Genomic DNA, 26,905 nt, shown 5'->3' with positions numbered 1-26,905 from the left:
CCTGAAAAGAAAGACTTTAGGATAACAGACAGAGATACATTTTTTCTCTCAATTCAGTCAAATCTGTGGGTTAAATATCAGTCCATATGTTGTGGTGCTGTCGGTTTAGCTATTCATTTTTTATGGCACTACCCACACCTGTCCATTTGAGATCTTTGAGGCCTGTAAGGACTAGGGAATTTCTGTGTGATATTTAACAGATGGTTCACTATCACTTGTGCCATGGTATCTATAGTGTTAATGAAACAGTATAAAAAGTATACCCCCCCTTTTTGGCACTGGGTAGTGGACCAATGAAATAAAAATAGAAGAATTCTATAAGTCTTTGAATCGGTTTGACTGATAAAAGTTAGAAATGCATGTGATGCTTCACTTTTCACCATATTTATTCTTAAATATTACTGCAATGCCTGCCGCATATGCACAATCTTCACTTACACAGTGCGCTGGAGGTTCAAATGTCACCTTTCTTCTATATGACCAATGTTCCTTTTTCTTTCTTCTATATGACCAATGTTCCTTTTTCTGCGCTCCCTTGTACTTCACCTTCAACACCCTCCCTCTCTTGGACCTGAGATCTCAGGTCCACAGCCGTCTGTTCCAGAGACCTGTTTGGGGAATAACAAGCAGCACAAGGAGACAAATGGTACCACATGTCGCCTTTCCCTTCAAGTGGGACACAATGCGATGTTCGGGAGGTGACACGCAATGTGTTGACCACCGTGGTTCGCTCCACCTCCTGTGGAAGGTCTTCAGTCGTACCCACTCCATTGGTCGTGCAACAGGTTCTGGTTCAGGTCCTGGTGTGACTTTCTGGGAAAAGTGTTAGATCAGAGCAGTTATTTTGTCAAAATATGCACAATGTGACAACGGTTTGATGGTGTCTGGTCCCAGCAGTGTGTTTGGTCCTGGAAAAGATCTACCTGTAAGCAATTTAAATGGTGTAAAGCCTGAAATTCTGTTAACAGTGTACTGTGTACAGACATTAATGCTGGAGGGATTTCAGATAACCAGGTCAATTTTGTCTGTGCACAGATTTAAGCCAAGTTCAGTTTCAGAGTGAGATTCATTCTCTTCACTTTGCAATTGTTGCTTCAGCACTATCTAAACTCTGTCTGCTATGCAATGAAACAGGGGTTGTGTGGTGATTTATTAGCTGTCCACACTCCTCTTCCCCCTCCCCTTGTGGAATTTGTTCTCCCTGTTCTTCTCCCTCGGTGGCTAACTGTTGTGCTGTTCCACTGACTAATCTTGTTAGTTGGTGTAATTGCTGTCTTATTTCATTTATATCAAACATTGTGTCAGGCAATTCTTTACTACGTTTCCTTGGTTTAATTTTACCATAACTTGCTGCAGTTTTGCGTCATACGGTTGTGGTTTTGTCTATAGTTGCAAGTCTTGATATAGTTTTGGGGGTGGGTAATATGCTGTTTGTTCCCTGACTCCCTGACTTCTTTGTCTGCACATTTTCTCCCCCCTCTCTTTTAACCGGACTCAGAGCAGTGGCCTTAAGCGCAATGCATGTCCATAGTCTTAATTCTTCCTTCATTTTAACTTCTTTATTTTTATGTTTATTCTTTTTTAACCACTTTATATATATTTTTTTTCTTCATTTCAACATTTCTCTAACGTTTGGCGCCAATCTAACCAACATTTTTTCCGGATCTACCCATCCGTTTTCAATACACATCTGACTCCATTTCCCTTCCCAAATTTTCCTTTCCTTTTTCTGATTTTTAACCACGGTCTGGGCTAACACCATATTTACCACATGTCCCCATTGGCTTTCCACTAGCAAACACCCATATTCATCACATTCTCTATCAAATTCTCCCTCCATTTTTTTAAGTTATTCAATTCTCTTAATTATACAGTTATCAATTATTTTATTATTATCTGTTTTCTATCAATTATTCTAAACAAAATATTATTTCCAATTTTCCGTAATTTCCAATACGCAATTTCATACACATAAATTTCAAATGTGCGTAGGGACTCTAACCCCACTGCTTTAAAGTAGGACTCGAACCCACTGCTTTATAGTAGGACTCGAACCCACTGCTTTATAGTAGGACTCGAACCCACTGCTTTATAGTAGGACTCGAACCCACTGCTTTATAGTAGGACTCGAACCCACTGCTTTATAGTAGGACTCGAACCCACTGCTTTATAGTAGGACTCGAACCCACTGCTTTATAGTAGGACTCGAACCCACTGTCTTCTAATTTAATGTGCCGTAAGACTATAACCTACGGTCAGCTGTGGGCCTTTCATCCACAGTCTTCTAAATTGAATGTGCCGTAAGACTATAACCTATGGTCAGCTGTGGGCCTTTCATCCACAGTCTTCTAAATTTATTCTGATCAACAGATATCAACACTATCTATTAAATGGAACTGAATACATATCAAATTCAACACATGAAATTTAGAGTGTCCAATATGCAGAAGTTCGTTTACACAGGTTTCTGCTTACCTTTTTATTTTGGTCGACCGTATGTTGAACCCAAAATCGTTCCGTTCCGAATTTTCGGTCCTTGCCGAATTCTACGACTATCCTTACTGCCTTTTTTCTCCAATCACATCGGGGTCACCATCTGATGGACTTTGTAATCCTGCGTGGTCAAAAATTGAAGAGGAAGGCAGCTCAAATAACTCTAACAAATGTTGAAGCAGCGCACCGGGCTTCCTCAGACTACAGAGAGAGTCAGCCCCGCCTCAGTGGTTTACAACAATTTTATATGTGTATGTGTGGGTGTGTCTTCAAGCTTGCTTCGGACAGTGGCCAACCCCTGAGCGCCTTGACCTCTGCTGCTTTCTTTGTGTCCAATGGAGTGATGCTTCATCTCATATTTTCGTAGACTACGTCCTTCTTCTTTTACTATCTGCAACACAAAATACTTCCCCCACCTGCCTCCACATAAACTTAGGACCCCGCACTATTAGGGTATGTGTGTTTGGATGTGCAGCACACATCTCTTATCTTCTCCCCTGCATGGAATGCTGCCCACACATACTCAACCCCCACATCCTGTTGAAAATCCCTCTTTGCCCTCTAATATTCTCTCTTAACTCTGAGGCCCTACTCAACACAGTAAAATAATGTAATGTTATATAAGGTAAGCAGTAATAAGTAATAATCATATAAAAACACACACAGAAAATGTAATTGATATAAACCCTTAGATAAAACATATAGAACCCAGATAAAATATATAAAACCCTTCAATGTTCAGTGTTTTACGTATTGAAGACTCATGAAACAGAGATGTTAGCAAGTTCCAATGATGCCTTCAAATCTTTGGCTGTCATTTGGGGTTGTTTCTTTCCCTCATTGAAGAGTCTTCGTTGTGCTCTTGGTGTCGTTTTGACTGGGCGCCCACTTCCTGGTAGGGTAGCAGCAGTACCAAAGTGTCTCCATTTGTAGAATGTTGGTCTAACTGTAGACTGGTGAATTTCTAAAGTCTTTGAAATAACTTTGTAACCCTTACCAGCTTTATGTTAATCAACAGTTCTTGATCATAGATCCTCTGAAAGCTCTTTTTCGCGAGGCATAGCTCACATTAACATGTTCTTGTCCAGAGCAAACTCCAAAAGTTTGAGGGGTTATTATCAGTCAAAGTAGCTGTAGTCCACACCTCCAAACCTATTGTCTAATGAGACTACACGTGTGCTAAAACCTGACTCCAATTAGCTTTTTTGAGGTCATGAGCTCAAGGGTTCACATACTTTAGTTTTTTTCGATCCGATCACAATTTATGAAGAAAACAATGAATTTCAAAAGGTTCACATAATTTTTCTTGCCACTGCAAATGAAGCTTGATTTGATTTGACTTTAATGTACTTTATATTGGCCTTGTGTGTTCAAGGTCAGTTTTTTTTTTCTTTCGCTGGAATTGGTTGCATTTAGTCATTTAGCAGACGCTTTTATCCGAAGCAACTTACAAAGAGTTAGGGAGCAACAAGTGATATGTCTTACAGGAGCCATAATACATTAGGTGCCAATACAAAGTTACTGAATTCAACTAACGCTAGATCACAACCTGTTGAGAGAAAGGGTTAGTTTTTAATTATTTTATTTTTTTGTTTTTCTTATTTGTCTGTCAGGTATTCACAGAAGAGTTGGGTTTTAAGTAGTTTTTTTAATGTTGTGAGCACCGGCGGCGCCAGGGGGGGTCTTGGGGGGTCTCAAGACCCGCCCAAAAAACGCCTTGACCCCCCACCCCCTCCCTGATTAAAAAATATTTAATACATATTAAAATATATATATCCGGGATAAAGATTTAACAATGGTCCTCTTCAAACCATGCAGAACAATAATAATTCATAATTTATTCGACATATAAAAAAATATAAACATAAGAATCACTGCGACGCCCCATGAACGTTGCTGCCGCTGCGCCTTGCGTCATTGCGTTCAAGGCGCTGCCGCGAGCCCGTAAGTGCTGCAATGCACTTTATATCTTGAAGCTAAAAATGGATCGCTTCGTCATACCTAAAAACAAATTGACAGCAGTGGAAATAGGACTGAAAATATACCCGTTGCAGTGGAGGGCGAGCCCTGCTTGATCCTAGAATTAGAAATAGAGGACACCGAGGAATTGGAGGATGAGGAGGTGGGACCGTAGCAACTCGCATATGGAAGCGTGTGTTGTAAAATTCAATTTGCAATGTAATATGCAAAATGGCAATGCAGTATGTAAATTGACAATGCAATCGTGTATCTAAATATACATTTCAAATAAATATGTGCAACATTAAGTGCAAAATGAAAATAAAAATTCAATAATATCAATTACATTTGGGAGTTCCTTTTATGAATACAAATGTAATTGATATAATTGAATTTTTATTTTCATTATGCACTTAATGTTGCAAATACTTATTAGAAATGGAATGGATTTAACGGGGGATTTAAGCCATGGCCCAGCCGAGAAACCAAGACAGCTTAATTAAAATCATAACCGTGTCGTTCTTTTGGATCGCAGGGGCAGCTAGCATCCAGGGGTTTTAGTTACTCGTGGTTCAAACAGTACCAGTGGCTTGAATATTCTCAACTCAACTCAACTCAACTTTATTTATATAGCGCTTTTTACAATTTTCATTGTTACAAAGCAGCTGTACATGAGACACATTTAATACAAGTATGAATTCTAAAGCAGCCCCCCCGGCCAGGCAGATAGTGCAAAACAATATGCAAACGGTGGTGAGGAACCCAAAACTCCCATCGAGAAAAAAAACCTCAGGGGAACCCAGGCCCAACCAGGGGATTCCAGTTCCCCTCTGGCAAAAGCTGCTGCCTCTGCACAAGCTCATCAGTGCTTGCACAACAAGGCTTAATAAAAATATAAAAATTAAAGATTATCATTAACAATCTAATAGCATTTGAAATGTTGTAGAAAAAAACAAAGTTGTCGCGTCCTTTATCCAGCTCTATTCTCTTAGCACTTGTCAGGTCACCGCTTCCCATTCTCAGCTCTGCCATCAGGTCTGGGCATGAACTGCATCCTGCGGTAACCTTGGAACAAAGAGACAAGACTGGCTGAGAGTAGAGTACTGTTCTGCACTCTTTGATGCAACAAGTACATCATTTGTTGTTGGATGTGTTCCTGGTTCCGGTTGATCTAAATAATGCAGCCTAAATCCTCTGAGGATTAATATTATAGAGGTGTAGTGTATGCAAGATTAAAAAGATGAGTCTTTAGTCTAGATTTAAACTGACAGAGTGTGTCTGCCTCCCGGACCGTGCAGGGAAGAATATTCCAAAGTTTAGGCGCTAGATAAGAAAAGGATCTACCACCTGCACTTGATTTTGAAATTCTAGGTATTACCAACTGACAGGACCCCTTAGAGCGTAATGTACGTGGTGGTCTGTAATACAATAGAAGTTCGTTCAAATACTGCGGCGCTAGACCATGTAGGGCTTTATAGGTAATAAGCAAGATCTTAAAGTTAATGCGATGCTTTATAGGTAACCAGTGCAAGGTTGACAGAACCGGGGTTATATGCTCATACTTTTTTGTACGTGTAAGAACTCGAGCTGCCGCGTTTTGAACCAGTTGCAGTTTTTGTAATAGGCCCGCAGGGCAACCACCTAGAAGTGCATTACAGTAATCTAGTCTTGATGTCATGAATGCATGAATTAATTTCTCTGCATCTGACAGTGACAGCATATGACGTAATTTAGATATATTCTTAAAATGGAAAAATGCAATTTTACAGGTGTTTGCGACATGGCTTTCAAATGAGAGAGTACTGTCAAATACAACGCCAAGATTCTTAGCTGATGACGAGGATTTTATGGAGCATCCGTCAATCGTTAAGCAGTATTCTTGGTTGTTACGCATAGCAGTTTTCGGTCCAGTAAGTAACACTTCTGTTTTGTCCGAGTTTAGTAGTAAAAAATTGTTACTCATCCACATTTTTAAGTCAACTATGCAATCCTTTATTCGATGAAACTGCTGGGTTTCATGAGGCATCGAGGAAATATAAAGTTGAGTATCATCAGCATAACAGTGAAAGCTAATTCCGTGTCGCTTTATTATATCTCCTAGAGGTAGCATGTATAATGCGAAGAGCAGGGGTCCCAAGACTGAGCCCTGTGGTACACCGTACTGGACTTGTGATTTGCGGGACACCTCATTGTTTATTGCTACAAATTGAAAACGGTCGGATAAATAAGACTTAAACCATTTCAATGCTATTCCGTTAATGCCGACGTAATTTTCGAGTCTATGTAGAAGTATGCTGTGGTCAATGGTGTCAAATGCAGCACTGAGGTCTAGCAGCACCAATAACGAAATACAGCCACGGTCAGACGCTAAAAGCAGATCATTTGTAACTCTGATCAAAGCAGTCTCTGTACTGTGACATGCTCGAAATCCAGACTGGAATTCATCATTAATGTCATTCCTTTGGAGGAAGGAGCATAATTGAGTTGAAACTACTTTTTCCAGAACTTTAGATATAAAAGGTAAATTCGATATAGGCCTGTAATTCCCTAGTTCTTTAGGGTCGAGTTTGGGTTTTTTTTAAAAGAGGCCTTATAACAGCCACCTTAAATGCTTTAGGCACATGTCCTAATGTCAGAGATGAGTTAATAATACTAAGAAGAGGATCTATAATTTCGGGGAGCATTTCTTTCAGTAGTTTTGTAGGTATAGGGTCTAGCATGCATGTTGATGATTTAGATGATTTAATGATTTTAGACAGTTCATCGTGATCTACTGTAGAAAATAATTGCAATTTCTCCTTAGGGGTGCTGTAGTTAGTTTGTTCAGCGGATTTCACTACAGGTTGCATTGTTATAATTTTTTCTCTTATATCTTGGATTTTACTTGTGAAGTAGTTCATAAATTCATCACTGTTATGCTGATAATCAGAATCTGACGTCGATGACGACTTATTTTTTGTTAATTTAGCCACGGTGTTAAATAAGAACCTAGGGTTGTGATGGTTTTCCTCTATTAGTGTTGAAAAGTAGGCGGATCTAGACGTTTTTATTGCATTCCTGTAATTTCGAGTACTATCCTTCCATGCTATATGAAATACCTCTAAATTAGTTTTCTTAAAGTTGCGCTCCATTTTACGGGATGCTTTTTTTAGAGTCTGAGTGTGTTCATTATACCACGGTGTTGGGCTGCTATTTTTAATTTTCTTTAAACGCAGAGGAGCAACTGTGTCTAATATTTCCGAGAAAGTAGAGTTAAAATTTTCAATAGTAGTGTCAAAATCGTCAACGTTATTAGTCATGCTGGATATTTTAGACAATTCAGGCAGATTATCGAGAAACGCATCTTTGGTAGTTGAAGTAATCGTTCTACCATATTTGTAACAAGGAGTTTGATTTGCAGCCGTAGGCCATTGAAGCAAACATAATATCAGATAATGATCCGAAATATCTTCACTCTGCTGAACGATTTTAACATCGTCCACATTTATACCATAAGAAAGTATTAAATCTAAAGTATGATTACGAAGGTGAGTGGGTCCTGACACATGTTGACTAACGCCCATGGAGTTAAGAGTGTCTTTGAAAGCCAGTCCCAAGGCATCTGTATCATTGTCTACATGGATATTAAAGTCACCGACGACAAGGACTCTATCTGCGGCCAGTACTAGTTCTGATAAGAACCCACCAAAATCTTTAATTAAATCTGTGTGGTGCCCTGGAGGCCTATATACAATAGCTAGAATAAATTTTAAAAATGTTTTGTCCTTAGTATTAGGTGTCGATACGTGAAGTACCATGACTTCGAAAGAACTGTACTTAAAATTAGACTTCTGAGAGGTAATAAAAGAATTCTTGTAAAGTGCAGTATTCTGTCAAAAGAAGCGGCTTATTGTTTTGCCTGTCGTCATTTTTTTCACAGTGTGCATCGATCTGGTTTTATTTGTTTAGTAGCAGTAATATGCAGTTATTAGCCGTGTCCACTGTATTTTTTTTGGGTTTTCATGAGACCCCCTTGAAATGACCAGGACCCCCCATTGCCCCCCCAATCAAAATTGTCTGGAGCCGCCACTGGTTGTGAGAGATGTGGTTGACCGGACAGAGTTAGGAAGAATGTTCCACCAGGAAGACGTTGTGAAGCAGAATGAGCGGGAACGCGATTTACTGTCCGTATGAGAAGGCAATACAAGACGCTGCTGGTTTGCTGAACGCAGGGATCTTGATGGGGTCGGAGTGCAGGAGGATGTGAAAGTAAGCCGGTGCAGATCCAGTGATGGTCCTTTAGGCAAGCGTTAGTGACTTGAATCTGATGCAAATGCTTTATGGTTTCTCATTGTTGAATTAATTTATGGTTTATGTGTTATGTATGAGAAATTGAAACCAAACTCAATTAAGTGTAACATGGTTCCAAAAGTGTTATATAAGGGTGCTGGTACATTGATTTGTATTTAAAAAATGCATTTCAGAAGCGTATACAGAGTTGTATGGTCATTTTGAACTCAAAACGAGTAAGGGGACAAATGTACCCAAAAAGTGTATTTTTGAGATTTAATTTAAGAGTTGAAAAGCATTATCTATGTGGGAATACTTACCTTTGAAGGAGTTCAGAGGTCTGTTCTGAGCAACCGGTATAAGGAAAAAAGAGGTTAATATGTAGTCTAATGATATATGAAATTGTTTTATTCATTCCCTCTTACTGTAAGCACCATTTTCTTTTCTTTTTTGGTCTATTTTCATTTTATGTTGTCTATCACTCCATGCAATGATGTGTGGTATAAATTTTCAATTCAGACTGTACAAATTTACGTTCAGTAAAATCTAATACAAGAGTGTGAGCATTTAATTATTGTTACATGCCCCATGTTCTTCACTAGTCGGATTTGGTCTTCTCTGATAACTGGTCCATACACCGACCCCATTGTGTCTGTAGTAAATTGATAAGCAGTGTCACATTTACAAAAACATGTTATGTAATATTGACTGTAAAAACAGTGTGCAAAACTTAGGCAAATTTACACAATTAATTCCTATAATTGTTTTTTTCACTACAGTACAATAAATGACTCATTTTCAACATTTAACATGTTAAGGAAACACAGCAGTCATGATGTGTGAACATGTTTTCCTGCTTTTAGTATCGATCAAGGACAAATGCAATCATGAAAAAAAGGCATTCACAAGCTGATGAAAAATGATGCTTCATCCAAGATGTCTTTCAAAGAATCATTTTTCTTCTGGGTTGCTTTGAAAAGACCTTTCAAGGGGTTTTCTGTCAATTACGATTGTGAACTGCTTTCCTGAAAAAAAGTGAATCAATGAAGAAACTGGTGCGCAGAAAGATTTAATCCGTCTTATCGATTGAGTCTCGTTTCATTTAATCAACACTGACATTTTCCTGTGAGCTTTCACCCCACTGTGGACTGGGCATCAGCCTCATTTAGGTCTGTTTCTCATGAAGTTGAGACATCTGTTCCCCTTGTGAGTGTTTAAAGATCAGTCAGACCACATCAGATTCAAAAAGAGTATGAAGCAGTACGTTTTCATTTGCTCTCCATTCAATCTCATAAATAATTTAGATTTTAAAGTCTTATGGGAAGTGACTGTGATGTTTGTTTGTCGTGACTAGTGGAATAATATTTGGCTCGCGTATTTGGTGACAGCCGGTACCTTTGGCCTGGAGAGGTGAGGAGAGGTAATTTTACGAATGTTCAGCAGTAACCTTTCAAAACAAAATGATTTTCAGGGCCGTTTCCTGAGCGTTCAGGACATCAGCGAGTGCTGTCGACGCAAATCAGGCTGGTTAAGGACGCGCTGACGGTGAACCGAGCTGAAGAGAGCGAGAACATCAAGTGCCCGTCTGGTTTCTTACCGGGTCACAAACATCCCAAAGGTCAATGTTGCTCGTTATTCACACTCTGGTTTATTCACGACTCGCCGGCTTTTGGCATTTATCCAACCTGGTCTCATGGGTAAGACGTACCTCTGCAAACTTTTTGCAGCGCCACTCAATACTTTCTAGCAGGTACATATTTCTACAGTTTTACGACACGAAAGTCCACTGGGGGCGCTAAAGGGAAGACCTCTGTGTGACACATCGATGACGGTTGACTCGATATACAACAGGATTGACAGTCAGAGGTATGTATAGTATATCACATTATCCTAAAGCTGTCTGCGTTAGTTTAGTGAAATTGTAAAGTGTTACGTTTTTTACTGAAACATGTTTTCTCTAAGGGCAACTTAACTGTAACGTTAGAACCACGTAATTGCTCGTTACGCCATTAGGACAGTTAAGTAAAGCTAATGCCTGAGTAATTTAGCTAGCGTTAAGCACAACCGACAATTAAAGTTTTTTTTTTTACAATTAACGTTACATATTCTGCGGTACATTTAGTAGCTAGGTGGCTTTTTATACGGTCAGCTAAATAAAGCTGTTGGTGACCTTTGAAAATATAGATAGATCGCTGTATAATTAAGTGTATTGTTCGCAGTGGTGGACAGTTATAACGTTTTTATCTTTTTACTCCGCTATATTACATAAAGCATATTGTTACTCCTTATTTTGAAATAAAGAAATCACGATTTGCCCCTCATGAACGAACTGATCATTTTCAATGAACCGCGTAAATCGGTTCGCAAATCACACCAAATGATTCATTTACGATTGTATCAACCACTCAATGATTCACATGAGCCGTTCAGAGCGAGTCTTCAGTGAACTGAATTCACGAGCGTGACAGGCGGTCCTGTGAGCGCACGCGCGGAAAGTAAGTTACTAAAGTCCAGTTTTAGGATAATCTTTTTAACTGGTAATCACACTTAGGTCTAAACTCTCAATTGTTGGTGAACTCTTAATCTGCTGAAATGCTTGAATGCGGACACCTCGAAGACAATGTGAAATGTAGGTGAAAAGACGAAGTTAAAAACTAATTAAAACGCATGCATCATTCATCGTTCCAGTTGATGTAGCATTATAATGTTATGCATTTAGCCCTGCGTGACCCCTGTTTTTAACTTGTTTTTCAACACATTACATATGTGACAAGCACTAAGCCGAAATAACTTATTTATTTACTTATTGAAAATGTATCTAACCCGAGAAACTACATGATGGAATAAAAAAGGACGTTATGTACATGCTTACTAGCAGTGATGCCTGCTGGGTTCGTTTTACCCCACAGACTATGTTTAATAAATAACTTTGGAAATATAATTTCCATAAAATGTACTCCCTAAATACAGTTGGTATTCTTATGTCAAATATAACTCATATTTTCTGCAAAACATCAAGCTTTTAAACACTTTTCCATTAACCAATTAAAATTAGATAATTTATAGTAAAACGTGGACTTATCAGGTTAGTCTTTCCATGTAGCACCAACTTGTGCCAAAGCCATGGTTGCATATGAGTATTACTACATTTCTTTATGTATTGTACATGCATTTTATGTAGCAGCTGTACCTGCCACAGAATGAGTGGAGCTTGAGCCAATGATACCTGCCCATGTGGCTAGACTTTATTGTAACAACCTAGTTTTAAAAAGATAATTTATGTCATAATGATATGTAACTAGGGCTGCAAATAATGATTATTTTAATAATCGATTAATCTATTGGTTATTATTTCGATTAATCGATGAATTGGATAAAAACCAAAACCAAGAAAAGCATTCATTTCCAACCCTTTATTCAAAAACAGAACTAAAATCTTCAGAAATTGCACAAACATGTTGCTCCTTGATCATCCCTGAGCTGTGATAATAATAAATATAAAATAATAGTGTTGACTAACACAAAAAACAAACACATGTTTGCCAATTTTTTTTTTTTTAAATACTACCTGAGCTGCCAGAACAATTCATAATTTATAAAAAATAAACAACAATACAAATCAGAAAATTTAGCAGGATTTGTTTGAATGCCAGAACTTGTTCTCTAAACTACACTGCAGACGCACACACTAGCAGATGCACAAACTCTCTCACACAAACTCACACACTCTCTCTCGCCCTCTCTCTCTCTCTCTCTCTCAAGTTCACTTAAAGCTTATTCATTAAATTATTACCATCATTGTAGTAAGTGTAAGGTTGATTTATACACCACATTTAAACACAGCTTAAGATGACCAAGTGCTATAAAAGAACTTTAAAATTAAATTAAAAAGTACAACACACTCACACATATATTTGTCAATAATAACCTATGTGGGACAAGGCACAGAATATACACTGCATAAATTGCTTTTCTAATTTAGTAGTTTTGTCCAGTTGTCAGTCCAAATATAAAAAAATCTTAAATCAAGATACATTTATTAGACACATGAAATAGCATAAGAAATCATGTCTTGTTTTCTGAAAAAACACCTCAAAATTAAGTGATTGTTTGCTCAAAACAAGCAAAATGATCTGCCAATGGGGTACGAAAAATAATCTTAATGGGATATAATCTCAAACAGAAGTTTAAGCATCACCTAATTTTCTCAGGCCATTTTTCTTGTCAATAATCTTGATTTAAGAATTTTTAGATATTTGGACTGGAAACGAGACAAAATTACTTTTTTAAAAAAAAACGTGTCTTTAGTCTTGCAATGCAAAGTGCAAAGTAACTATACCATCCCTGCTTTACTACTGTTATTAGCGAGCTAACGCTAACTTGTCATGCTTGTCAAGCTGGATAACGAGTAAACACCAGCACCAGGGACATTACGTTCCTCAATTCAAAACGCAAAAAAATTAGGATTTTGTAGTGACTTAACCTGCTGTTGAACTACCTTCCTCATTAAAGAGTCCAACATCTTTGTGTTTCAGGTGCTGGATCATTGCCGTGTTGCTCCCGCCATGTTGCTTTTGCATATTTTGTAGTTAACACACTTTTTCTGTTAATATTGTGTGTAATGCTCCCACACCTTGTATGACTTGGGTCGCGCGGATTTCTCTGCCTGCGCCATGTATCTTTCCTCCGCTTGTTTTTTTTTTTGCTCCGCCCTGTCTATGATGCGCCGAACTCTGCTAGCATCAGTGCGCGAGAGAGACCGAGTGTGTTCACTCCGCTCCGCGCTCAAATAAAGTTTTTTTTTTAAATAATCGAACGTCTCCGCGACACGCGACACAATGAATCGATTACGAAATTCGTTGCCAACTCTTTTAGTAATAGATTTTTATCGATTTAATCGATTCGTTGTTGCAGCCCTATATGTAATGTTACAATTTGACCCCTTTTTACTGGATCATATAGTACAAAAACATGTTGAAGTACTTTTTTTCATTTTCACCTTTCTGATCTAAAAGGACACAGTAAACATCAATAGCGCTTTAACTTGGCAAATGACTATGTATAAGTGGGATAATCCACAGCTAGCCGTGCATTAAAGGATTTTTATGCACTTCTTGGCCTTCACTTCGTGCTTTAAAATTCTTAAATGCATGGCTAGCCGTGGATTTTCCCTTACGTTAACAGTTATCAGTCAGTTCAGTTAAATGTTTACTACATCATAACTTATTGGCCAAATCTGTTTCAATTTTGCGGTTTCCATCAACCTTTTCTAATGTGATGCTTCAAAAAGTGTAGAAAAATACATTGTGATATTTATTTCTGTTTCATCACCCATGTTTACATCAATGAAAGCATTTTGTTTTCATATTTAGTCATAAACCAGTAGTAATTGTAATGGTAAATGGAAACAATAGAATCATTTGTGAGCACTTCTGATGCCAGAAAGGAGCTCCACTCTGCCTTTACCAAACAGTCAAAATTTGTGTCAGAATGCAGTTCATTGACTTAAGCATTTAACATTTCGATCCTACTCCCAAACCACACTCAAGTGTGGTATGGCAAGAGCTCCGCATCGGACAGTAAACACTCCAGCAGGTGATGAAAACTGCCCAATGCATCACCGGCACCCAATTAACAACATTGAGAACATTTACCTAAGCACTGCCTGGGTAGGAAAAAAATAATAATCAAGGAGGCCTCCCAGTTGTATGCAAACCATTACCCACATATTTTCTTTTGTTTTGATGTGTACTTTGTTTTTTTTGTGCCCCTCAGGTGTTAAAAAATAAATATCTGAGAAAGGGTCATCTGATCAGCCTACACCAGTGTAAAATATGGAGGAGAAATTACAACCTGATCTCGATGAAATAATGGCTGATTTGGAGGAGATACAGGTATTTTTTATAAAATGATGTACCGGCATTCTGCATCAAGCAGTATTTCACTGTATGTGTGTGCGCCTGTGTGTTCCACTGTTTGTATTTTTTACAACTTTCATGAAAAATGATATTCAGAAACACTTTCTACACATTCTTAAATATGTATATTTTGAAGTCATTGTTCTACCTCTTATGTTATACAGTAATACAGAGTAATACAGAGTGAGGAAGCAGTAAAAGAAACACCAAAAAAACGAAAAAGAAAGAAGATAAAACTCAGGTCGAAACAAAGAGACCAAGAAGGATTCTTGGTCTATGAGAAGCACAAACGTAAGACAGGTATGTTTTGATATTTTTGACCCTTTTTGACCCTCAAGAGATTGTTTATTTAAACAACATAAACTGTATTTGTGTTCCTTGTTTACAAGCTTGTTCATGGTAAGGAATTTTTATGTAAATTAATTTATTGCAAGATTTACAAGTACATCTACTCCAAGATGCAATGGACTGTGATGAACCCAGATCAACAGCATCTAATGATTGGGCACTGAGGCAATCCTTGTCTGAAGAACGCTGGCAGGAAGCAAGACCAAAACTCCTTGACAGTTTGCTTGCTTCAGACGGTGTGCATCTTGGTCCTTGTGATCACTGCAGCTTGAAAGAAGCAGTCATCAGGTGCAAGGACTGTTTGCCGAAACCCCGTTACTGTGGTAAGTGTGATGTTTCTACGCATCAACATCTAGTTTTTCACAACAGAGAGACTATTATAGATGGTTTCAATAAACCTGTCCCTCCATCAACTGCTGTGCAAGAAGACCTCAGTGGCCAAAATGTCATATATGAGCAGGGTAGGAATTACTGGAAAGCTTAAAATCATGTTATTTTATGGTTAATATATTTTTCCTTTCATCTAGTGTGATGGCTGCCAATCACACAACCTGAAAAAGTGTGTGATTGTGACCCTCAAAACCTGTCTGTTGTGGCCGGACGATCAGTTGCACTCGTCTGTATAAATGGTACTGTATGACACGCAATATTCAAGTTTTTCAATTCAAGTTTATTTATATAGCGCTTTTCACAATATGTATTGTTTCAAAGCAGCTTTACAGGGGCAAACAGGAAAAACAGCACAGTGCATGGTATTTATACAACGAGTAAGTTCATTCTAATAAATAACATCTAATTTCAAAATAAATAAATAAATAAATGAATGAATGCAGTCTCCCGGTGAGCAGGCCAACACTGCCCTGCTGTGGCGAGGAACCCAAACTCCGATGATAGATTAATGGAGAAAAAAACCTCGGGAGAAACCAGGCTCAACCGGGAGGGCCAGATCCCCTCTGATATAGCTGCACTCAGACTGCCGTGTGGTTTAGGTTTAGCATTTAATACCAAATATTGTAACTTCAGCATTAATAAGACAAATAGTCCGTCTTTGCTCTTGGTTGGGGATGTAGTGGTCTGAGCTGGGATGGTCCGATGGTCATATTTCTCTTGGCAGCTGTTGGAATTGCCTTAGATGGAGCTGGGATGGTCAGTCAGTCTGCAGCTGTATCTGGTGTAATCTCAAATTGGGGATGGGCATCTGTCGGTCGTCTGGACATGGTGGAACTTCTTCCTACCTCGGGATGGGCATCCCGAGGCAGAGGCGGAAAGAGAATAAAGAGAATAATTAGCGTAGCTGCTGCTGCAATATTTTGTATTGCATTTGTGTATTGGCATAGTTGTAATTAGGCAAAATTACATTTTAAAATACTTGTAATCAGACTACAGTTAATTCAGTTCAATTTCATTTATACCCCAGAGATTTTTTATTTAATATTTTTTTGAATAATTATTACATTTGCATGTTCATTGGATCTCTGTCATTGGTTATGGTAAAATTGCATGGGTGTAAACAAATAAATTATTTTATGTTTTAGTAGTTTTTTATTTTAATTTTAAAATGGTTTATTATAATTTAACATTTGTATTATTTAATTAATTGTCAGCCTTTCATATAAACTCTTAAGCCCCCGCAGTTCCTTCACAAATACCATTTTGGAAAACCTTGACATAATATAATGTTAAGTTGTTAGTAACAACAAATGTAATATTCTTACTCTTTGTATTTTTATCATGATATGGTATAAGATTATCCCATTGAAACAATTTAGGTCAAAAGTTATTTAAAAGTTGTCTTATTATTACCTTAATTGTGTTATTTAATGGATTCCAACTACTGTGATGGTTTCCAACTACAATTTCATCATGTAATTGGAATCAGGAATGGATACAATTATTTACGTAATCTACACAGCTCTGTTGAAAGATGTTTCATGAGGGTCGACATGTGTACTATTTTGGTCCTTTGAATTTTACAGGTCGCTATGACATGTTCCAGACAGTTATGAATTGCAGAACATGTCTTACGTCATGGACACCTGAAGTGGGGGACCTGTTGTGTAGTGGTTACTGGCCGGGCACTGTGGGAACACTGTTCAAACCATATACCAGCTAGACCTTTTCACCTCTTTTGAGGACCTGAAGATCAATGCACCTGGTCTTTCAAGACAAGCATTTGTCAAAATGTTAGAACAGCGCTCACAACAATTTGGAAGGGTAACATTTGGAAGGCTATTTGTTTTCTTCATTTGTGCAAGTCTAACTGGCATGTCACTGTATTCAAATTTTTTGTAATTCCAGAGAGGTTACATTTGTGGCGACATCTTCCAAAAAGCTTTCCTTGAATGTAAATATTGTCGTCATGAAAGAGAAAAACTCTGCGGCATTGACCACTTCTCTTGCCCAGCTTGCACCCCAGATACAGTTGCTGTGTCTGCAGACGGAAACAGAAAATTATATAGATTCAGCAAAACAAAGGGGTATATTATTATTGATAACATTACACTGTCAAAATGTCTTGTGAATCATTTTTGCTATTAACATATTTTATTTATGTAGGGTAGAGGAACAACCATTTTTTGATGGAGTTTTGCTGGCCAATGACAAAGCTGTAGCAACATTTGTTGATTGTGTTTGTGAGAAGATCAAGCCAGTAAGATATTTGTCAAAAGACTTAGGACTGTAGTCAATAAATCAGGATTTAATTTGTGTATATATTTGATATGACTCTTTGTTACAGGTAAATGGAAAAGGCACCTGTGGAACATCAACATGGGCTGCAGCCAGGGAGACCTCTAAGAAGACAAACTCCAAATGTGACGAAGAAGGCCTAGAGGTGGCAGTTTTTGGACACTGCATATTGCTTAGAGGTCTGAACATGTTTAAGGGGGAGATATTTGCATACCCTCTGTTTTTGCAAAATGATCTGGCCACAAAAAAAATTTTTTTTTGCACCGACATCATGTGTAGATATTGGCCTTATCTGCAAAAGGTGGCTCAATCATTCCCAGAAATGAAAAAATTGACTCCGAAGAAAGCCATTTCTCTCCGTCATGCATGCAAAGGGATATTCTACAAAATGTGAGGTAAATATATTATAAGTACTTAAACAATATGGTAAGTTCTTTAACTGTTTAACATCCTTGAACTCAATATTTGTGGTTTGGACATCTGGTGTGTATGCTTTAGGTGCAGTGGGGTGGCAAAAACCAAACAGGGGCAGGCACTTCCATTGGTGAAGAAGTTGAACAAGTCAACAGTTTTTTGTCCCGTTTGGCTCTAACTACAAAATACATGAGTAAGGCTGGTAAGTGTTTTTTTTTCAGTGCTCACAGATTGTGCTTTGGTAGCATTACAATTAAAACAGCTTGTTTTTTTCATGAATCATACTTGGAGACTAACCATCGCTGCTCAAAAAGCTCATTTAATTCTTTCATCTTTACAGCACGAGTAGATATGATCACATTGCATGCCAGAGGATGGAATGAGCGGAAAAAGGAAAAACCTGCACAAGTACTCGTCTACACGGTACTTGAAGGTAAGTAAAAATTAAAAAATATTAATCAATGAAGATTACATTTCATCTGACTGATGTTCACTGATAACTTGTACGTACTTATTATCTTATACATTTAGGATTGCCACAGTTTTGTGTGACAAATTATGTGACATTAATTATGCTTTTAGACTATCCAAAAGACAAAGGAAGTAAAAGAGGACATTGAGTCTATAAAGAAGTCAACACAAAGGTCTGATGAGGAACTGCAACAGTGGGATACTGATGTGAGACACTGGGCAGTTGACAGTAAGTACTTGTTGCTGCCTCCTTTAAATTGAAAAACGATTGAATATGTTATTCTTCCTTGCCGGTTTGTGTTTTAACACCTGACTCCTCTAGTGACATTGATTGACCAAACCAAACAATAAAACAATTGGCATAATTGGGAACTCTTTCTCTTTTTAAAGTAAATTTTAGGTGATGAAACTTTCTCCCTCAAAACTTCATAATACTTATTCACCATTTAGCAAACTGAGCAAATGTTCTCAGATTCTTTTGCAGAACATTTGTTGGTATCCATTGTCAGTATTTTCATATATTCTTACGACATTCTTGTTGAATACTTATTTTTTCACTAAATGTTAACCACCTTATCCCTAAAAATGTCTATATTACGTGTTTTATAGAAATAGTATATTGAAGTATAGTATATAGTATAATTGATGGAACAGAAAGTGCATGATACTGATTAAATACCTTTACAAAATATTTACAGCTCCAGATGACCTCCGAACAGATGATCCAGTGGCGTTGCAACATCTGATTGAAGGCCTATTCTTGGGCATCAAGCAGAAAAAGAGGGATCTGTATCGAGTAACTGGTAAGTAGGCTACATGCCTAGGGTTGGGATTGTAAGGACCCTTGCTTTTCTCCATATACATGCTGCCCCTCGGCAACATTATTAGAAAACATGGAATTAGCTTCCACTGTTATGCAGATGATACTCAGCTATATATCTCATCAAGACCAGATGATTCCTTTAAGCTATCCAAACTGGCAGAGTGCATCGAGGACATAAAACATTGGATGACTAGTAATTTCCTCCTTTTAAACTCTAGCAAAACAGAAATATTACTTATAGCACCAAAATTAAGTAAACAGAATATCTCCGATTACAGCCTGCAAATTGAAAGCTGCACTGTTACTCCAACAAATACAGTTAAAGACCTAGGCGTTATATTAGACGGCAACCTGTCATTTAAAAATCACATCTCAAATATCACAAAAACAGCCTTCTTCCACCTTAGAAATGTTGCCAAATTACGAAATAGTTTATGTGTTGCAGATGCAGAAAAGCTTATTCATGCATTTTTGACCTCACGGCTTGACTATTGTAATGCTCTACTTAGTGGTTGTCCTGTATCATCGATAAACAAACTACAGTTAGTTCAGAATGCAGCTGCCAGAGTTCTTACTAGGTCAAGAAAATACGATCACATAACCCCAGTTTTATCATCGCTTCACTGGCTACCCATTAAGTATCGCATTGATTTTAAAATTATTTTAATTACTTACAAAGCCCTGAACGGTTTAGCACCTACTTACTTAACCGAGCTTTTATCACGTTACAACCCATCACGCTCGCTGAGATCTCAAAACTTAGGACTTTTGACAACACCTAGAATAACAAAATCCACCAAAGGTGGACGAGCTTTCTCATACGTAGCACCTAAACTCTGTAATAGCCTTCCTGATACTATTCGAGGGTCAGACACACTCTCCCAATTTAAATCTAGATTAAAGACACATCTTTTCAGCCAAGCTTTCACTTAATGCATAGTTAATGAACAGCAGCTACGCTAATTATTCTCTTTATTCTCTTTCCGCCTCTGCCTCGGGATGCCCATCCCGAGGTAGGAAGAAGTTCCACCATGTCCAGACGACCGACAGATGCCCATCCCCAATTTGAGATTACACCAGATACAGCTGCAGACTGACTGACCATCCCAGCTCCATCTAAGGCAATTCCACCAGCTGCCAAGAGAAATATGACCATCGGACCATCCCAGCTCAGACCACTACATCCCCAACCAAGAGCAAAGACGGACTATTTGTCTTATTAATGCTGAAGTTACAATATTTGGTATTAAATGCTAAACCTAAACCACACGTCAGCAGTCTGAGTGCAGCTATGACACGTCAGAGGGGATCTGGCCCTCCCGGTTGAGCCTGGTTTCTCCCAAGGTTTTTTTCTCCGTTTGGGTTCCTCGCCACAGCAGGGCAGTGTTGGCCTGCTCACCGGGAGACTGCATTCATTCATTTATTTATTTATTTATTTATTTAGAAATTAGATGTTATTTATTAGAATGAACTTACTCGTTGTATAAATACCATGCACTGTGCTGTGTTTTAACTTTTCTGTTTTTCCTGTTTGCCCCTGTAAAGCTGCTTTGAAACAATACACATTGTGAAAAGCGCTATATAAATAAACTTGACTTGAATTGAATTGAATTCAATCTGAGAGAAACTCTGAGCAAGGAAAAGACAAAAACATCTTATGTAGCTTGATAAAACTTAGCCTGTTTGTTTCCATACTCCACAGCTCACTCCAAGTGATTTTGCACCATTCAATCTCTTCCTACCTCATCCAACGGCCATGCTGGGCTTGAGAGACCGCTCTGGCGAATCTACTTGCATCCTCTTGACGCCGAACCTCCTTCACTACCAGGTGACTCTGTTCCTTTTGTGTATATTCTTTTTTTATTTTATTTACCATGCTGTTAATGTTACTGTTACAATGCTGTTACAATGTCAATGTAATTTAAAGAAACTGAACAGTGAAACAAAGTTTTTGTAAATGCTGTAATTTGTTTGTGTGATTAGGTTTTACGGTTAGGCATCCAGTTTCTGTTTGCATTGCTGCTGGCGGCTAGTTTGTATCCTCAAACTTGAACTTGGTCTTAATATAAGTTTATTTTATTATCGTTGTAGTTGCAGAATTATTTATAGTTTAAGATTCTAAATCAAAATTGATTGTTAACTTAAAGCCGTTAGAACAGCATTAGCATATCTTGCTTTCTGTTTACACTGTGGAATATCATCTTGCCTCTAGTTTGTCTTGTGGTCTAACTGTTTCTCTTTTTAAGTGTATATACTACGATTCATCATACAACCTTGGTAAGTCACAATTTCTTTTCAAACCCGGTGAGTTATAGTTTCTTTTCCCATTATTGTTACTTGCACCTCATGTCATATGTTTAGCATAGCCTTCTCTGTCACTGGCAAGGGTTTTACATGCAATAAATGCAGGGAAATAGATAGGCTGACAGAGAAGATCTTAGAATTAGACTCCTGCATCCAATCTTTATTTGAGGATAGTAAGAGTGTAAGGACCGTAGAAAACACTTTGGATGCGCACACAGCTCGGTTCCTGTTTAAAATCTCCCGTAGCTGGGAAACTTTGTGAATGTGAGGCGGCATAGTCGCAGGACAAAACATCACTCAACCGTTCCGATTACAGTCTCGAACAGGTTTGCCCCGCTCAGTGGTGCACCGACTGAGAAACCTGCTGAGGTTTCCTAGTTATAGATGATTCTATTGTTCGGAACGTTAATATAGAGGTACCAGCCACCATGGAGCCAGAGCACCTGACAAAGTCAAATTTAAATGTGCTGGCTAAGGCTAGTCGTAAATTCAGTAAGATTGTTATTCACGTCAGCACAAATGATGTTAGAATCCGTCAATCGGAGATCACCAAAGATAATGTTAAAGAGGTATGTGAGCTCGCAAGCACGATGTCAGACACTGTAATATTCTCTGGCCCCCAAAATGTACAACATGTAAAAATCTCTTTTCCCAAACATCATAAAATAGAGATTGTGTCTGTCCCCAGATAAGAAAATAAATAAACCTCATCCAAGTGTGTCGGAAGAATTAGTTTCAACCGTCACCCAAAAATGAAAAGCTAGAGTGTTTTTCTCCTATAAATCAGGAAGATTTAATTAAAATTATTGTAACATCCAAACCGCAACATGCTTAGTAGACCCCATTCCGACTACTTTATTAAAAGAGTTACTACCTGCTGTAATTGAGCCCATTTGTAGCATAATCAACTCGAGAATTAATCTAGGACATGTCCCTGGGCCCTTTAAGATGGCTGTAATTAAGCCTCTTATCAAAAAACCAAACTTGGACCCCAATGAACTTGGAAGCTATAGACCGATTTCAAATCTCCCGCAATTGTCTAAAATACTAGAAAAAGTAGTGTCAACTCAACTGTGTACCTTCCTACAAAATAATGACATGAACGGAAAGTTTCAGTCTGGCTTTAGACCGCATCACAGCACTGAAACTGCGCTCGTTAGAATTACAAATGACCTCCTTATTGCATCAGATAAAGGTAACATCTCACTCTTAGTCCTGCTTGACCTTAGTGCTGCTTTCGATACTGTAGACCATAAAATACTACTAGATCGTTTACACAATTATATCTGTATTCAGGGACAGGCACTGCAATGTTTCAGATCTTACTTAACAGACAGATATCAATACGTCCATTTAAATGGGAAATCGTCAAATTTTACGCAAGTAAATTATGGATTACCTCAGGGATCGGTTTTAGGACCCTTGCTTTTCTCCATATACATGCTGCCCCTCGGCAACATTATTAGAAAACATGGAATTTGCTTCCACTGTTATGCAGATGATACTCAGCTATATATCTCATCAAGACCAGATGATTCCTTTAAGCTATCCAAACTGGCAGAGTGCATCAAGGACGTAAAACATTGGATGACTAGTAATTTCCTCCTTTTAAACTCTAGCAAAACAGAAATATTACTTATAGCACCAAAATCAAGTAAACAGAATATCTCCGATTACAGCCTGCAAATTGAAAGCTGGACTGTTACTCCAACATATACAGTTAAAGACCTAGGCGTTATATAAGACGGCAACCTGTCATTTAAAAATCACATCTCAAATATCACAAAAACAGCCTTCTTCCACCTTAGAAATGTTGCCAAATTACGAAATGGTTTGTGTGTTGCAGACGCAGAAAAGCTTATTCATGCATTTGTGACCTCACGGCTTGACTACTGTAATGCTCTACTTAGTGGTTGTCCTGTATCATCGATAAACAAACTACAGTTAGTTCAGAATTCAGCTGCCAGAGTTCTTATTAGGTCAAGAAAATACGATCACATAACCCCAGTTTTATCATCGCTTCACTGGCTACCCATTAAGTATCGTATTGATTTTAAAATTATTTTAATTACTTACAAAGCCCTGAACGGTTTACCACCTACTTAACCAAGCTTTTATCACGTTACAACCCATCACGCTCTCTAAGATCTCAAAACTTAGGACTTTTGACAACACCTAGAATAACAAAATCCACCAAAGGGGGACGAGCTTTCTCACACGTAGCACCTAAACTCTGGAATAGCCTTCCTGATACTATTCGAGGGTCAGACACACTCTAACAATTTAAATCTAGATTAAAGACACATCTTTTCAGGCAAGCTTTCACTTAATGCATAGTTAATGAACAGCAGCTACGCTAATTATTCTCTTTATTCTCTTTCCGCCTCTGCCTCGGGATGCCCATCCCGAGGTAGGAAGAAGTTCCACCATGTCCAGACGACCGACAGATGCCCATCCCCAATTTGAGATTACGCCAGCTACAGCTGCAGACTGACTGACCATCCCAGCCCCAAGGCAATTCCACCACCAGCCAAGAGAAATATGACCATCGGACCATCCCAGCTCAGACCACTACATCCCCAACCAAGAGCAAAAACGGACTACAGTTGAAAGAAAAAGTATGTGAACCCTTTGGGCTTACTTGGATTTCTTCATAAATTGGTCATAAAATGTGTTCTGATCTTCATCGAAGTCACAACAATAGAGAAACACAGTCTGCTTAAACTAATACCGCACAAACATTATACGTTTTCGTGTTTTTACTGAACACAACATGTAAACATTCATAGTGCAGGGTGGAAAAAGTATGTGAACCTTTGGGTTTAATAACTGGTTGACCCTCTTTTGGCAGCAATAACCTCAACCAAACGTTTCCTATAGTTGCAGATCAGACCTGCACAACGGTCAGGAGAAATTTTGGAGCATTCCTCTTTACAAAAGTGTTTCAGTTCAGCGATATTCTTGGGATGTCTGGTGTGAATCGCTCTCTTGAGGTCATGCCACAGCATCTCAATTGGGTTGAGGTCAGGACTCTGACTGGGCCACTCCAGAAGGCGTATTTTCTTCTGTTGAAGCCATTCTGTTGTTGATTTACTTCTATGCTTTGGGTCGTTGTCCTGTTGCATCGTCCATCCAACCTCTGTTAGGCTTCAGTTGGCGGACAGATGGTCTTAAGTTTTCCTGCAAAATGTCTTGATAAACTTTGGAATTCATTTTTTCATTGATGACAGTAATCCGTCCAGGGCCTGAGGCAGCAAAGCAGCCCCAAACCATGATGCCCCCTCCACCATATTTCACAGTTGGGATGAGGTTTTGATGTTGGTGTGCTGTGCCTTTTGTTCTCCACACATAGCGTTGTGTGTTCTTTCCAAACAACTCAATTTTGGTTTCATCTGTCCACAGAATGTTTTGCCAGTAGTGCTGTGGAACATCCAGGTGCTCTTTTGCAAACTTCAAACGTGCTGCAATGTTTTTTATGGACAGCAGTGGCTTCCTCCGTGGTGTCCTCCCATGAAGTCCATTCTTGTTTAATGTTTTCCTTATTGTAGATTTGTCAACAAAAATGTTAGCATGTGCCAGAGATTTCTGTAAGTGTTTAGCTGACACTCTAGGATTCTTTTTCCACCTCATTGAGCATTCTGCGCTGTGCTCTTGCAGTCATCTTTACAGGACGACCATGCGTAGGGAGTGTAGCAACAGTGCTGAACTTTCTCCATTTGTAGACAATCTGTCTTACCGTGGACACATGGACATCAAGGCTTTTAGATATACTTTTGTAGCCCTTTCCAGATTTATGTAAGTCAACAATTCTTGATCGTTGGTCTTCTGAGAGCTCTTTTGTGCGAGGCATGGTTCACATCAGACAACGCTTCTTCAGAACAGCAAACTCAAAACTGGTGTGTGTTTTTTATTGGACAGGCCAGTTTTATTCAACACATCCAATCTCATCACATTGATTGGACCCCAGGTTGGCTGACTCCTGGCTCCAATTAGCTCTTGGAGAAATCATTAGCCTAGGGTTTCACATACTTTTTCCACCCTGCAATATGAATGTTTACATGTTGTGTTCAATAAAAACATGAAAACGTATAATGTTTGTGCGGTATTAGTTTAAGCAGACTGTGTTTCTCTATTGTTGTGACTTAGATGAAGATCAGAACACATTTTATGACCAATTTATGAAGAAATCCAAGTAAGCCCAAAGGGTTCACATACTTTTTCTTTCAACTGTATATCTTACATATTTTTTGTTAATTTAGCCACTGTGTTAAATAAAAACCTAGGGGCTGTGCTGGTTTTCTAGTGTTTCCGGGTAGGTTGAGTTAAAAGTTAGAAGACCTTCACCATTATTTTGCATGCTGGAGATATGAGAAAATTCATGCAGATTATCAAGAAACGCATCTTTGGTATATTGTTCTACCATATTTGTGACAAGGCGTTTGATTTGCAGCCGTAGGCCAGTGAAGCAGACATGATATCAGATAATTATCCGAAATGTCTGCACTCTGCTGAAGGATTTTAACGTTGTCCACATTGTCCACATTTTAACGTTGTCAACTCTGACTACTATAGAAAAGACCAATGAAATTTGGCGAATGAAATTTGCATGCCGGTCTCCGCCCCCGGATGTCCGGTAGAAAAGGAAGCCGGCGTGCAGCATTCATTTACCTCTTGTTCTGAAGAGCCTGGAGCCTCTCACAACTGCAGCAGAATACGATAAGTGTTTGTGGCATAAGGGACACAACGTCTCGTTCCCTCCATCAGGGAACTGAGGTTACAGACGTAACCAAGACGTTCCCTTTCTGTCGGTCTCTCGACGTTGTGTCGAGAACGACAGATGGGGTTACCTATGGAAAATGCCACAATCTCTTGGTATCTCTTCTCTTCACAATCTCTTGCGAAGTGACAGTAACAGGCCTGCGTGTCATCTCGAAGCTTTTGCGAAACTGTAACCTTCCAGTGTGGTGGTCGAGGGGGTTCCAGAGCTTTCTTGGAGAAAGATGGGTACAGCCCTGACAGGTAACCTTTCACGGATGGAGGCCTTAGCTCTCTACTGGCGAGAGGCTGTCCGGGTCGGGTTTACACCGGGTAAGCGCAACTTCCTTAATTAGGGATGAGCTGCAGAGGCCACCTCCTACCCGTGAGGAGGAATATGGTGGACATAGGTATGGTCTCGTCCTTGGAGGAGAACGCATGGAACGTGCGGGCTGAGTAGTTA

At 38.7% G+C, this 26,905-nt stretch overlaps 1 protein-coding gene across 1 annotated transcript; it reads left to right on the top strand.

Annotated features, from left to right (window-relative positions):
* The first annotated feature begins 653 nt into the window (after window positions 1–653).
* Window positions 654–18,001, top strand: LOC130428662 (uncharacterized). Its single transcript, XM_056756844.1, has 6 exons — window positions 654–803; window positions 17,049–17,201; window positions 17,286–17,464; window positions 17,544–17,637; window positions 17,725–17,854; window positions 17,955–18,001. Exons 1-6 carry the CDS (start codon window positions 654–656, stop codon window positions 17,999–18,001), a joined length of 753 nt encoding a protein of 250 aa, XP_056612822.1.
* Window positions 18,002–26,905: the final 8,904 nt, after the last annotated feature.

The sequence above is a fragment of the Triplophysa dalaica genome, chromosome 9, assembly GCF_015846415.1.
Source record: "Triplophysa dalaica isolate WHDGS20190420 chromosome 9, ASM1584641v1, whole genome shotgun sequence".
Lineage (NCBI taxonomy): Eukaryota > Metazoa > Chordata > Actinopteri > Cypriniformes > Nemacheilidae > Triplophysa > Triplophysa dalaica.
The sequence above is the reverse complement of the archived record's forward strand: the minus strand, read 5'-3'. Positions and strand labels throughout refer to the sequence as shown.

Coding starts and splice junctions, on each gene's coding strand:
- LOC130428662 (XM_056756844.1), top strand. CDS start 654: ATGTCGCCTTTCCCTTCAAGTGGGACACAATGCGATGTTCGGGAGGTG. Junction 17,202..17,285: donor GCTCACAACAATTTGGAAGG/GTAACATTTGGA, acceptor TTGTAATTCCAG/AGAGGTTACATTTGTGGCGA. Junction 17,638..17,724: donor TTTGTGAGAAGATCAAGCCA/GTAAGATATTTG, acceptor TCTTTGTTACAG/GTAAATGGAAAAGGCACCTG.